Below are 15,050 nucleotides of genomic sequence, written 5' to 3' on the forward strand. Positions count from 1 at the left end.
GGGAGAGTAATGGTCAGAACCAGAGAGAGGGGAGGGAGGGAGGGAGGGAGGGAGGGAGGGAGGGAGGGAGGGAGGGAGGGAGGGAGGAGAGAGTAATGGTCAGAACCAGAGAGAGGGGAGGGAGGGAGGGAGGGAGGGAGGGAGGGAGGGAGGGAGGGAGAGTAATGGTCAGAACCAGAGGGAGGGAGGGAGGGAGGGAGGGAGGGAGGGAGGGAGGGAGGGAGGGAGGGAGGGAGGGAGGGAGGGAGGGAGAGAGTAATGGTCAGAACCAGAGAGAGGGGATTGAGGGAGGGAGGGAGGGAGGGAGGGAGGGAGGGGAGAGTAATGGTCAGAACCAGAGAGAGGGGAGGGAGGGAGGGAGGGAGGGAGGGAGGGAGGGAGGGAGGGAGGGAGGGAGGGAGGGAGGGAGGGAGGGAGGGAGGGAGGAGAGAGTAATGGTCAGAACCAGAGAGAGGGGAGGGAGGGAGGGAGGGAGGGAGGGAGGGAGGGAGGGAGGGAGGGAGGGGAGAGTAATGGTCAGAACCAGAGAGAGGGGAGGGAGGGAGGGAGGGAGGGAGGGAGGGAGGGAGGGAGGGAGGGAGGAGAGAGTAATGGTCAGAACCAGAGAGAGGAGAGGGGAGGGAGGGAGGGAGGGAGGGAGGGAGGGAGGGAGGAGAGAGTAATGGTCAGAACCAGGGAGGGAGGGAGGGAGGGAGGGAGGGAGGGAGGGAGGGGAGAGTAATGGTCAGAACCAGAGAGAGGGGAGGGAGGGAGGGAGGGAGGGAGGGAGGGAGGGAGGGAGGGAGGGAGGGAGGGAGGGAGAGAGGGGAGAGTAATGGTCAGAACCAGAGGGAGGGAGGGAGGGAGGGAGGGAGGGAGGGTGGAGAGAGTAATGGTCAGAACCAGAGAGAGGGGAGGGAGGGAGGGAGGGAGGGAGGGAGGGAGGGAGGGAGGGAGGGAGGGAGGGAGGGAGGGAGGGAGGGAGGGAGGAGAGAGTAATGGTCATAACCAGAGAGAGGGGAGGGAAGGAGGGAGGGAGGGAGGGAGGGAGGGGAGAGTAATGGTCAGAACCAGAGAGAGGGGAGGGAAGGTGACGGACAAGATGGAGGAAGGGGTTAGAGCGAGAATATCATTTTATCACTGACTTCTTTACCAGTGATGTCATCATAACTAGTAACCGTTTTCCTCTCTTGGCCCGGCCCAGCCTGACCCTGACATACAGCATCAGACCTGTTGAGTTGACTTGGGTAACAGACCTCTAGCTTCTACACCACATCCCCCCTTCTCCTGCTCTAACATGAGGCCTGATCAGTACTCATTTTGGGTGCTGGTACTGTTTATATTTAGGTGCTGGAACATTTAAGCCAATATTCTATAAGAGGTGAACTCAAGCTGTAGAAAGTTAGAGGTGATATTATAGCACACACTGTGTGAAACGTTGCTGCTCTGTCAGCAGTTTCCTGTGGAGTTTTTCAGTTTGCTGTAGTGTGTTCAACCACTGATCTAAGATAAGTTGCTGAGAAGTTTATCTCACATCAATGACCTAATGAACTAATGACATAGAGGTCATATAGTCTAGCAGTATTTCCCACTCTTCAGTCCACTCTCCAAGACAGTAGGCTGGTATAGCTCCGTGGAGCCCCAGTTAGAGACAGATATGATACCTGCAGTGATATTGATTATCCTGTTCTGGAGCACAGGTAGGAAGGATGCTGTTATACTGATATAACACTTGTGACAGTTACTGAGATATGTTTTGATATTTTAAGATATATGATAATTTGCAGGGGTAGCAAAAGAACATGAAACTGGAAGCAGACAGGAGAAATGTGTCTCAAAGAAGGACAATGATGTGATCACCTGTAAATGTACTTTACTGTAGCCCTACTGTCCATCTGGGGACAGGCACTAATGTCAGTTAAGTTGTGATGGTGTCATGCATCTGACTGTTGTGTATTCAGCGTGTCAATATACTGATTGTATATGTCTCTATGTAAATGAATGAGAATGATGTATTATATTTAATATTGGTGTTATGTTAGAGCAGGAGAAGGGAGGGGTGTAGATGCTAGAGGTCTGTTACCTGAGTCAAGATCAACAGCTCCAACACTATATGTCAGGAAGAGAGAGAGAGAGATTGAGGGCGGGGAGAGAAAGACTTGGGGGGAGAGAGGGACAGAGAACAGAGAGGAGAGAGAGAGAGAGATTGAGGGCGGGGAGAGAAAGACTTGGAGGGAGAGAGGGAGAGAGAAAAGAGAGAAGAGAGAGAGAGAGATTGAGGGCGGGGAGAGAAAGACTTGGGGAAGAGAGGGAGAGAGAACAGAGAGAAGAGAGAGAGAGAGATTGAGGGCGGGGAGAGAAAGACTTGGGGGAGAGAGGGAGAGAGAACAGAGAGAAGAGAGAGAGAGAGATTGAGGGCGGGGAGAGAAAGACTTGGAGGGAGAGAGGGAGAGAGAAAAGAGAGAAGAGAGAGAGAGAGATTGAGGGCGGGGAGAGAAAGACTTGGAGGGAAGAGAGGGAGAGAGAACAGAGAGAAGAGAGAGAGAGATTGAGGGCGGGGAGAGAAAGACTTGGAGGGAGAGAGGGACAGAGAACAGAGAGGAGAGAGAGAGAGAGATTGAGGGCGGGGAGAGAAAGACTTGGGGGAAGAGAGGGAGAGAGAACAGAGAGAGGGGCTGACAGACTAACATGCAGTCAACTGAATATCTTTTCATTACTGACTTCTCACCAGTGATGTCATCACGACCAGTAACCTTTTCCCACTCTTGGTCCGGCTCGGCTTGACTCCGACCTCTGAAATTAATGATAAAAAAAAAAAAACAGACGAAATCAAATGTATTAAATTAGATATAAACTCATTGGCTAAGAGAGTTACACATTTCCATTGAAGGGGAATGTACACTACCTGACCAAAAGTATGTGGACACCTGCTCATCTAACATCTCATTCCCAAATCATGGGCATTAATATGGAGTGGGTTCCCCCCTTTGCTGCTATAACAGCCTCCTCTCTTCTGGGAAGACTTTCCACTAGATGTTGGAACATTGCTGCTATAACAGCCTCCACTCTTCTGGGAAGGCTTTCCACTAGATGTTGGATCATTGCTGCTATAACAGCCTCCACTCTTCTGGGAAGGATTTCCACTAGATGTTGGAACATTGCTGCTATAACAGCCTCCACTCTTCTGGGAAGGCTTTCCACTAGATGTTGGAACATTGCTGCAGGTGTCACGCCCAGGCCATAGAGAGGTTTTTATTCTCTATTTTGTGTTAGGCCAGCTTGTGACTAGGGTGGGCATTCTATGTCCTTTTTTCTATGTTTTGATATTTCTTTGTTTTAGCCGTGTATGGTTCTCAATCAGGGACAGCTGTCTGTCGTTGTCTCTGATTGGGAGCCATACTTGGGTAGCCTTTTCCCACAGGGTTGTTGTGGGTAGTTATTTTCTGTTTTTGTACATTGTGACCTGACATAACTATTGGCTTTCCTTTGTTTCTTTTGTTAAAGTGTTTCTCATCATTAAATAGTATAATGAACACTCACCTGGGTCGTCAAAGCTGCGCTTTGGTCCCCTTCTTCAACAGACGATCGTTAAACCAGGGACTTGCTTCCATTCAGCCACAAGAGCATTAGTGAGGTTGGGCGATTAGGCCCGGCTCGCAGTCTGCATTTCCAAATCATCCCAAAGGTGTTTGATGGGGGTTGAGGTTAGCGCTCTGTGCAGGCCAGTCAAGTTCTTCCACACCGATCTCGACAAACCAATTCTGTTTGGACCTCGCCTTTTTTGCACGGGGAAATTGTCATGCGGAAAACAGGAAAGGACCTTCCCAAACTGTTGCCACACAGTTGGAAGCACAAGATTGTCTAGTTTGGCAATGTATGCTGTAGCAATTAGATTTCCCCTTCACTGAAACTAAGGGGCATAGCCCAAACTATGAAAAACAGCGTCAGACCATTTTTCCTCCTCCACCAAACCTTACAGTTGGCATTAAGCATTCGGCAGGTTGTGTTCTCCTGTTATCCGAGCTTTACACCACTCCAGCTGACGCTTGGCATTGACCATGGTGATCTTAGGCTTGTGTGCGGCTGCTTTGCCATGGAAACCCATTTCATGAAGCTCCCGACCAACAGTTCTCGTGCTGAAGTTGCTTCCAGAGGCAGTTTGGAACTCGGTAGTGAGTGTTGCGACCGAGGACAGACCATTTTTTTACGCACTACGCGATTCAGCACTCGGAGGTCCCGTTCTGTGAGCGTGTGAGGCCTACCACTTCACGGTTGAGCCGTTGTTGCTCCTAGAAGTTTCCACTTCACAATAACAGCACTTACAGTTGACCCGGGGGGCAGCTCTAGTAGGGCAGAATTTTGACAAACTGACTTGTTGGAAAGGTGGCATCCTGTGATGGTGCCATGTTGAAAGTCACTGAGCTCTTCAGTAAGGCCATTCTACAACCAATATTGCATGGCTGTGTGCTTGATTTCATCCACCTGTCAAGAACGGGTTTGGCTGAAATAAAATCCACTAATTTTGAAGGGGTGTCCACATACTTTTGTATATATAGTGTGAGAACACATGGGTGTTGTTGCACCGTACCAACGATAAGCCTGTCTTCCCCATCACATCATGGAAGGTCATGTCGATGTTCATTTAACCTCTGTCTCTCTCTCTTCCTCTGACTCCTCCCTTTCTCCTTTGTTTCTCTCTCTCTCTCTCTCTCTCTCTCTCTCTTTCCCTCTCTATCTCTCTGTCTCGTTCCCTCTCTTTCTCTCTCTTTCTCTCTCTCTCTCTCTTTCCCTCTCTTTCTCTCTCTCTCTCTCTCTCTCTCTGTCTCGTTCCCTCTCTTTCTCTCTCTCTCTCTCTCTCTCTCTCTCTCTCTCTCCCTCTCTTTCTCTCTGTCTCGTTCCCTCTCTTTCTCTCTCTCTCTCTGTCTCGTTCCCTCTCTTTCTCTCTCTCTCTCTGTCTCGTTCCCTCTCTTTCTCTCTCTCTCTCTCTCTCTCTCTCTCTCTCCCTCTCTTTCTCTCTGTCTCGTTCCCTCTCTTTCTCCTCAGATCTCCAGGCTCAAAGTGTCAGTCCACCAGGTAGGTATAAGAGTATAAATCTACAGTGATTTTAGCAGTTCAATATTCGTCAACTTTATTATCCAACACATGAAGACAATTCATGTGTCCATACAAACCAATCTAAAACCCCAATAACAAGTACTGTTTTATGGAACTACTAATACTTGTCAACCACAAAGCACTACTGCTGTTAGAATAACAGAACCACTGTCATCATCTGTCCTCACCACTGTGTGTTTTCCTCTCTGCTGTTTTACAGCTGAACTCTCAGTCAGACTGGTGAATGGAACCACTTCCTGTTCTGGGACAGTGGAAGTTTTCTATGAAGGAGAGTGGTCAGGTCTATGTTTTTGGTGGCAGAGCATGAGAGAGGTTAAGGTTGTGTGTAGACAGCTGGACTGTGGGAATCCTGTAGCTGAATCAAGTGGACCTCTGATTGAAGATGGAAGAGGAGTCACACTATTTAGTTGCAAGGGGAAATGAGTCTTCTATTAGAGAGTGTGTCATCATAAAAGGCATACCTGGTATCTTAGTAGGAGTACTTCCTGGTGACTGTGAAGGTGAATATTATCATCGTGTGACCTGTTCAGGTAAGAGACTGGTCATATTGAGAGATTTATTTCTACATTATACAATATTACCATGTATCATGTTTTATGTGTTTTTAATTTCATTTAAATAGAGGGAGAGATGTTAGATGTATTTAAACATTATATTTGGATTTAGTCCTTGACAGTGTCATCAACAAAACTGATTGAATGTTCAAGCAAAGTCTTTTTCTCCAGAGTCTGTGAGGCTTGTGGACGGAGCTGGTGTCTGCTCTGGGAGAGTGGAGGTGAAGTCCAATCAGTCCTGGGCCTCAGTGTGTGAAGCTGACTTTGACCGGCAGGATGCAGAGGTAGTCTGTAGGGAGCTTGGCTGTGGGGCTCCTGCAGCTCTACAGGGGGGGCTCTATGGAGAAGGTGAGGGTCAGACCTGGGATAAAGAGTTGCAGTGTGAAGGCAAAGAGTCCCTTCTCCTCGACTGTGACACCTCAGACAGAAAACACAACACCTGCCTACCTGGTAATGCTGTTGGACTCACCTGCTCAGGTAAGAAACAGTTTGTCACTCAATCGACATTGTTTCTCACCTGGAGTGAAGAATATGAGAGACAATATAGGTGTGTTTTAGTGAGCAAATAGTAAGATTACTGTCTATCTCTTTTCTTTTCTCAGAGCCTGACGATGTGAGGCTGGTGAGAGGAGGCAGTCGCTGTGCTGGTGGAGTGGAGCGGTACGACCAGGGAGAGTGGAGGACCGTGGGAGCTGAGGACTGGGACCAGGAGGATGTAGCTGCAGTAGTGTGTAGACAGCTGGGTTGTGGCTCCACTGTTTCAGTTCTACCTGGAAACACCACTAGAAGGTTTGGAGTTCACTGTGATGGTCCTGAGTCTTCACTGGGGGAGTGTAGAAGAAGATATGATCTCTATCCTGGACTCACAGTGATCTGCTCAAGTAATAAAAAGATTTTATAATTACATTCAACTGATTTCCTTCATTCGTACAACTTCCTCTGTCACATGTCATGTTATTGTCAAATCTCAAACGAGGGAAAGTAGTTGAGGAGCTACGTTTTCTTTATCTCTCCTCTTGTTCCAGATGTCCTGCTGAAGCCTGATATCAACAGATGTTGTCTCAGTGACTGTAGGCCCACTACTCATGTTGCCCTGTGAGGGAGGGTGGCTACCACTGTTACATGCTGATGTTATTGTCATATCTACAGGAAACTAGTTGAAGAGGTTTGTTCTTGTTCTCTTTTATTGTTCACAGATCTCCTGGTCCAGCCTGATATCTCCCTGACTGACTCAATGGGAGGGGTCTCCAGGGGCCCCCAGGGGCCCGAGATGTTCAGAGGCTACAACTTCACCATCACCTGCTCCACTCAGCCACAGCACCCAGGAGGCTCCTTCCTCCTCACGTTCACCGGCTCCAACAGAACCCAGACCCAGCCAGCTGTCAATCACTCTGCTGCCTTCCTCTTCCCTGCTGCAGATGACTCCCACCAAGGGAACTACCGCTGTGTTTATGACAATTATGTTTTCTCTCATAACTTCTCCTCTGAGAGCGAGATCCTCTCCCTCACCGTCACAGGTAACTGAACATGAACCAGACTTGTAACTTTGTCATTGACAGATTTCCCACAGATCTATGTGATGATGATGATGATGATCAGTCCCCTTCATCAAAGGTGTTTTCTGTTTTTGCAGCCTCTCCTCTGCCAGCCTTCATCGTCAGACACGTTGTAGTGCTGCTGATCCTACTGACAGCCATCACCGCCTCCTACCTGTACTACAAGGTAAAGACATTCAGAGAGAGAGAGAGAGAGAGAGAGAGAGAGAGAGAGAGAGAGAGAGAGAGAGAGAGAGAGAGAGAGAGAGACAGAGAGAGACAGAGACAGAGAGAGAGCGAGAGAGACAGAGAGAGACAGAGACAGAGAGACAGAGAGAGAGAGAGAGAGAGAGAGAGAGAGAGAGAGAGAGAGACAGAGAGAGAGAGAGAGAGAGAGAGAGAGAGAGAGAGAGACAGAGAGACAGGAGAGAGAGAGAGAGAGAGAGAGACAGAGAGACAGAGATCTGACTGTTGGTGCTGTGTCTCTCTAGCCCACCAGGAGGCAGAAGAGAGTGAACAGGGTGAGCAGCATGGATCTTCATGCCATGGAGATGGTCTTTCTGAGCTCCAGAGCTGAAGCCGGACCGGGAGAGGAGAGAGCAGCCCAGGGGACGGAGTAGAATGAAGCTGACCCTACATGCTGATCTTAGGTCAGTTTTGTGTTTAAAATGTGGTGACAAACCTTAAGTGCTTCTAATTTAATAATAATTGTATTATTTTATTATTAATAATAATTTTAATAACAAGTTCAGAATTAGTTTATCTTTCTAGAACCTTGGAAGAAATATAAAAGGAGTGACTGCAACCACCATTATTCCATTTAGTTTGGTTTTTACCACCAGGGAAACATGGGGTTCTGGGTAACATGGGGTTCTGGGTAACATGGGGTTCTGGGGAAACATGGGGTTCTGGGAAACATGGGGTTCTGGGTAACATGGGGTTCTGGGTAACATGGGGTTCTGGGTAACATGGGGTTTTGGTAACATGGGGTTCTGGGTAACATGGGGTTCTGGGTAACATGGGGGTTCTGGGTAACATGGGGTTCTGGGTAACATGGGGGTTCTGGGTAACATGGGGGTTCTGGGTAACATGGGGGTTCTGGGTAACATGGGGTTCTGGGTAACATGGGGGTTCTGATTATTTTAAGCGATTAGCTCAATTACGTCTGTTTAGTGTTCCAGAATGTATTGCTATTTGCTTTTGCCTCTTAGATTATTTATCTTATTTAGTGTCTCTTAGATTATTTATCTTATTTAGTGTCTCTTAGATTATTTATCTTATTTAGTGTCTCTTAGATTATTTCTCTTATTTAGTGTCTCTTAGATTATTTATCTTATTTAGTGTCTCTTAGATTATTTCTCTTATTTAGTGTCTCTTAGATTATTTATCTTATTTAGTGCCTCTTAGATTATTTATCTTATTTAGTGTCTCTTAGATTATTTCTCTTGAAGTGTTTCCATTATTAATCCATGTATTATTATAATCATCTGTTCATTCTTTTGTATTTTGAATCATTTTTTGATGAAGGGGTCGTCTTCAACTCAAGTCATTTTGGTTTGTTGTCGTTTACCTCTCGTGATGTTGTTGATTATGAATGTTATGATATTGATTATTGATTATGATGTAGATTATTGATTATGATGTTGCTCTTTAAACTGCCATGTGATCAACTGAATGCTTTTTAATAAAAATGACATGCTGTCAGTCTTGTGTGATTCCCCTCTTGGACAGACTACAACATACAGTATGAATTAACTGGTCGTACATTTGACAGGAGGTTAGGAAGTGCAGCTCAGTTTCCACCTCATTTTGTGGGCAGTGTTGCACATAGCCTGTCTTCTCTTGAGAGCCCGGTCTGCCTGCGGCGGCCTTTCTCAATAGCAAGGCTATGCTCACTGAGTCTGTACATAGTCAAAGCTTTCCTTAAGTTTGGGTCAGTCACAGAGGTCAGGTATTCTGCCACTGTGTACTCTCTGTTTAGGACCAAATAACATTCTAGTTTACTCTGTTATTATTTTGTTAATTCTTTCCAATGTGTCTAGTAATTATCTTTTTGTTTTCTCATGATTTGGTTGGGGTCTAATATGTTTGCTGTCCTGGGGCTCTGTGGGGTCTGTTTGTGTTTGTGAACAGAGTCCCAGGTTCAGCTTGCTGAGGGGGACTCATCTGTCTGTCTGTCTGTCTGTCTGTCTGTCTGTCTGTCTGTCTGTCTGTCTGTCTGTCTGTCTGTCTGTCTGTCTGTCTGTCTGTCTGTCTGTCTGTCTCACACACACACAGATGAGAGGCTAATAATATCACCTGCTAATTCAAACAGTGAGAAACTACAAACAAACAGAAAGAGAGAAGAGAAGACATCAATGTAGTTATTGATCCCCCATATAGACTATGATGTATTGTTGTGTAGTTATTGATCCTCCATATAGACTATGATGTATTGTTGTGTAGTTATTGATCCCCCATATAGACTATGATGTATTGTTGTGTAGTTATTGATCCTCCATATAGACTATGATGTATTGTTGTGTAGTTATTGATCCTCCATATAGACTATGATGTATTGTTGTGTAGTGATTGATCCTCCATATAGACTATGATGTATTGTTGTGTAGTTATTGATCCTCCATATAGACTATGATGTATTGTTGTGTAGTTATTGATCCCCCATATAGACTATGATGTATTGTTGTGTAGTTATTGATCCTCCATATAGACTATGATGTATTGTTGTGTAGTTATTGATCCTCCATATAGACTATGATGTATTGTTGTGTAGTTATTGATCCTCCATATAGACTTTGATGTATTGTTGTGTAGTTATTGATCCTCCATATAGACTATGATGTATTGTTGTGTAGTTATTGATCCCCCATATAGACTATGATGTATTGTTGTGTAGTTATTGATCCTCCATATAGACTATGATGTATTGTTGTGTAGTTATTGATCCCCCATATAGACTATGATGTATTGTTGTGTAGTTATTGATCCCCCATATAGACTATGATGTATTGTTGTGTAGTTATTGATCCTCCATATAGACTATGATGTATTGTTGTGTAGTTATTGATCCCCCATATAGACTATGATGTATTGTTGTGTAGTTATTGATCCTCCATATAGACTATGATGTATTGTTGTGTAGTTATTGATCCCCCATATAGACTATGATGTATTGTTGTGTAGTTATTGATCCTCCATATAGACTATGATGTATTGTTGTGTAGTTATTGATCCCCCATATAGACTATGATGTATTGTTGTGTAGTTATTGATCCCCCATATAGACTATGATGTATTGTTGTGTAGTTATTGATCCTCCATATAGACTATAAAGTATTGTTGTGTAGTTATTGATCCTCCATATAGACTATGATGTATTGTTGTGTAGTTATTGATCCTCCATATAGACTATGATGTATTGTTGTGTAGTTATTGATCCCCCATATAGACTATGATGTATTGTTGTGTAGTTATTGATCCTCCATATAGACTATGATGTATTGTTGTGTAGTTATTGATCCTCCATATAGACTATGATGTATTGTTGTGTAGTTATTGATCCTCCATATAGACTATGATGTATTGTTGTGTAGTTATTGATCCTCCATATAGACTATGATGTATTGTTGTGTAGTTATTGATCCTCCATATAGACTATGATGTATTGTTGTGTAGTTATTGATCCTCCATATAGACTATGATGTATTGTTGTGTAGTTATTTATCCCCCATATAGACTATGATGTATTGTTGTGTAGTTATTGATCCTCCATATAGACTATGATGTATTGTTGTGTAGTTATTGATCCTCCATATAGACTATGATGTATTGTTGTGTAGTTATTGATCCTCCATATAGACTATGATGTATTGTTGTGTAGTTATTGATCCTCCATATAGACTATGATGTATTGTTGTGTAGTTATTGATCCTCCATATAGACTATGATGTATTGTTGTGTAGTTATTGATCCTCCATATAGACTATGATGTATTGTTGTGTAGTTATTGATCCTCCATATAGACTATGATGTATTGTTGTCCTGGTTTGTCTAGTTATTCTCCATTGTAAATGTTTTTAGTCAGCGTGAGACAGAACGTGGGTCCAGGAAACTGGAGAATATTGAAGACTAAACCGGTTCTGTTTATTTGTAAAAACAGTTTTTTATATATTTAACTAGGCAAGTCAATTAAGAACAAATTCTTATTTACAATGACCGCCTAACACCGGCCAAACCCGGACGACGCCGGGCCAATTGTGCGCCGCCCCTATGGGACCAATCCCGGCCGGTTGTGATACAGCCTGGATAGCAGGCTATAATAATATATTCCATTATCTTTCATTTGGTAGGATATTCTAGAGCGTATGCCGTAGCAAGTGTCATGTTTTAAACACATTTATGTTACAATAATTATGCCGTCAACGAACGTAGATCTATGAAATGTAGGTCTTGAAACAGACTCAGTTGCCCGTTCATGTTCTTTAACAGTTCTACCAGCTCGTTGCGATGTAGGACGAGTCTTCAGCGAGGAGCCGAGAGGAAGCTAATGTGTTGTTAGTGTAATGTGGGGATTTGACCACAGGGTGGTGCTGTTGTCTCACATATGATTCTGTGTTGATAGTGTAATGTGGGGATTTGACCACAGGGTGGTGCTGTTGTCTCACACATGATTCTGTGTTGATAGTGTAATGTGGGGATTTGACCACAGGGTGGTGCTGTTGTCTCACATATGATTCTGTGTTGTTAGTGTAATGTGGGGATTTGACCACAGGGTGGTGCTGTTGTCTCACATATGATTCTGTGTGAGCCGAGAGGTAGATAATGTGTGGGATGTATAACGTGAATTACCATATTGTTCGATTAAATTAATTATTATTGTTGTTGTTGTTATTATTATTCTCGTATTATTTTGTTTGTTCTCTGTGATTGTCATGATCATAATCACAGCCCTGTAGGATACATCCACCTTGTTATGACCCATCAAATAGGGCTATTACACACACACACACACACACACACACACACACACACACACACACACACACACACACACACACACACACACACACACACACACACACACACACACTACACACACACACACACACACACACACACACACGGGGCTCCCGAGTGGCACAGCGGTTTAAGGCATTGCATCTCAGTGCTAGAGGCGTCACTACAGACCCTGGTTCGATTCCAGGCTGTATCACAACCGGCCGGTTTGGCCGGGGTAGGGCCGTCATTGTAAAAAAATAATTTGTTCTCATTAACTGACTTGCCTATTTAAATAAAGGTTAAATAAAAATACGCAACACACAAGCGCGAGAGTCACTCGTGATCTCGTTAACTACCGGGCTCGGTGTAACGCGCTGTCTCGTTCATCGATCCGCGTCTCTTTTTAAAAAACTCCTTTCTGGCGCGGTATTCTCTCACTCACACACACACACACACACACACACCCGGTCCCCGCTCGATCCTAATCCCACGCTATGTAGACAGGTTCAGAATCAAGAGAGCGCGTTTTCTTGGGAAGACGTGGCGTGAACCGGTTTAGTGTTTTTCTCTCCCGGTTATGGACAACATTTGAGAGGGAGAAAAGAAAGCCGAACCGAGGGAAAAAACGAATGTCTAGACTTCTCTACGACAACATCATGGACTCTTCTCTCCTCTCAGTCGTTACGCTGGTCGTTGTTTTCACCTCCTCTTCCTACTCTCTTTCCTCCTCCTCCTCCTCCTCCTCCGACGTCGTTCCCTCTCCTTCCTTCATTCCACCGTTTACCGACTGTATCCAGAGCCGCGGGAGAGACCGGTTCTACCAGGGAGCCGTGGACGTAACGGAGTCCGGTGCGGTGTGTATGAGGTGGAGCGAGGTAGCTGGGTTTGAGGAGCGCTATCCCGGTAAAGGACTAGGGGATCATAACCGGTGTCGGAACCCGGACAACAGAATCAGACCCTGGTGTTTCTTCAAGAACAGCCGCGGCAGAACCGACTGGGGCTACTGCGACTGTAAACAAGGTAGAGGAAGGAGAGAGAGAGAGAGTGTGTGTGTGTGTGTGTGTGTGTGTGTGTGTGTGTGTGTGTGTGTGTGTGTGTGTGTGTGTGTGTGTGTGTGTCTGTCTGTGTGTGTGTGTGTGTCTGTGTGTGGCAACAGCAGGGCATGTCTCAGCAGATGGAAGCATCTCATTAATATTGAGGTATGTGTCTGGTTGGTATGTGTCAAGCTGCCAGTCATTAGGGGGGAGACTCTACCAATATAGACAAGCTGCCAGTCATTAGGGGGGAGACTCTACCAATATAGACAAGCTGCCAGTCATTAGGGGGAGACTCTACCAATATAGACAAGCTGCCAGTCATTAGGGGGGAGACTCTACCAATATAGACAAGCTGCCAGTCATTAGGGGGGAGACTCTACCAATATAGACAAGCTGCCAGTCATTAGGGGGAGACTCTACCAATATAGACAAGCTGCCAGTCATTAGGGGGGAGACTCTACCAATATAGACAAGCTGCCAGTCATTAGGGGGAGACTCTACCAATATAGACAAGCTGCCAGTCATTAGGGGGAGACTCTACCAATATAGACAAGCTGCCAGTCATTAGGGGGGAGACTCTACCAATATAGACAAGCTGCCAGTCATTAGGGGGAGACTCTACCAATATAGACAAGCTGCCAGTCATTAGGGGGAGACTCTACCAATATAGACAAGCTGCCAGTCATTAGGGGGGAGACTCTACCAATATAGACAAGCTGCCAGTCATTAGGGGGAGACTCTACCAATATAGACAAGCTGCCAGTCATTAGGGGGGAGACTCTACCAATATAGACAAGCTGCCAGTCATTAGGGGGAGACTCTACCAATATAGACAAGCTGCCAGTCATTAGGGGGGAGACTCTACCAATATAGACAAGCTGCCAGTCATTAGGGGGGAGACTCTACCAATATAGACAAGCTGCCAGTCATTAGGGGGAGACTCTACCAATATAGACAAGCTGCCAGTCATTCGGGGGGGAGACTCTACCAATATAGACAAGCTGCCAGTCATTAGGGGGGAGACTCTACCAATATAGACAAGCTGCCAGTCATTAGGGGAGACTCTACCAATATAGACAAGCTGCCAGTCATTCGGGGGGGAGACTCTACCAATATAGACAAGCTGCCAGTCATTAGGGGAGACTCTACCAATATAGACAAGCTGCCAGTCATTAGGGGGAGACTCTACCAATATAGACAAGCTGCCAGTCATTAGGGGGGAGACTCTACCAATATAGACAAGCTGCCAGTCATTAGGGGGGAGACTCTACCAATATAGACAAGCTGCCAGTCATTAGGGGGGAGACTCTACCAATATAGACAAGCTGCCAGTCATTAGGGGGAGACTCTACCAATATAGACAAGCTGCCAGTCATTCGGGGGGGAGACTCTACCAATATAGACAAGCTGCCAGTCATTAGGGGAGACTCTACCAATATAGACAAGCTGCCAGTCATTAGGGGGAGACTCTACCAATATAGACAAGCTGCCAGTCATTAGGGGGGAGACTCTACCAATATAGACAAGCTGCCAGTCATTAGGGGGGAGACTCTACCAATATAGACAAGCTGCCAGTCATTAGGGGGGGAGACTCTACCAATATAGACAAGCTGCCAGTCATTAGGGGAGGAGACTCTACCAATATAGACAAGCTGCCAGTCATTAGGGGGGAGACTCTACCAATATAGACAAGCTGCCTGTCATTAGGGGGAGACTCTACCAATATAGACAAGCTGCCAGTCATTAGGGGGGGAGACTCTACCAATATAGACAAGCTGCCAGTCATTAAGGGGGGAGACTCTACCAATATAGACAAGTTGCCAGTCTTTAGG

The 15,050-nt window shown here is 45.5% G+C and overlaps 2 protein-coding genes across 2 annotated transcripts in view; both read left to right on the plus strand.

Moving 5' to 3' along the window:
- Positions 1–1,570: 1,570 nt before the first annotated feature.
- On the plus strand, positions 1,571–8,064 carry LOC123732098 (deleted in malignant brain tumors 1 protein-like). Its single transcript, XM_045711440.1, has 8 exons — positions 1,571–1,679; positions 5,023–5,052; positions 5,294–5,624; positions 5,820–6,125; positions 6,251–6,529; positions 6,845–7,165; positions 7,282–7,370; positions 7,675–8,064. The coding sequence occupies exons 3-8, from the start codon at positions 5,477–5,479 to the stop codon at positions 7,801–7,803; spliced, it is 1,272 nt and encodes a 423-aa protein (XP_045567396.1). The 5' UTR covers positions 1,571–1,679; positions 5,023–5,052; positions 5,294–5,476; the 3' UTR covers positions 7,804–8,064.
- Positions 8,065–12,505: 4,441 nt separating this feature from the next.
- The window catches only part of LOC106592778 (neurotrypsin), a gene marked incomplete at its 3' end in the record, with an annotated part of 8,158 nt that continues 5,613 nt past the window's right edge, over positions 12,506–15,050 (plus strand). The window contains exon 1 of the mRNA XM_045711442.1: positions 12,506–13,201. Coding sequence (XP_045567398.1) covers positions 12,811–13,201 — 391 coding nt within the window. The remainder of the gene's footprint in view (positions 13,202–15,050) is intronic.

Source organism: Salmo salar, unplaced genomic scaffold (assembly GCF_905237065.1).
Source record: "Salmo salar unplaced genomic scaffold, Ssal_v3.1, whole genome shotgun sequence".
NCBI lineage: Eukaryota > Metazoa > Chordata > Actinopteri > Salmoniformes > Salmonidae > Salmo > Salmo salar.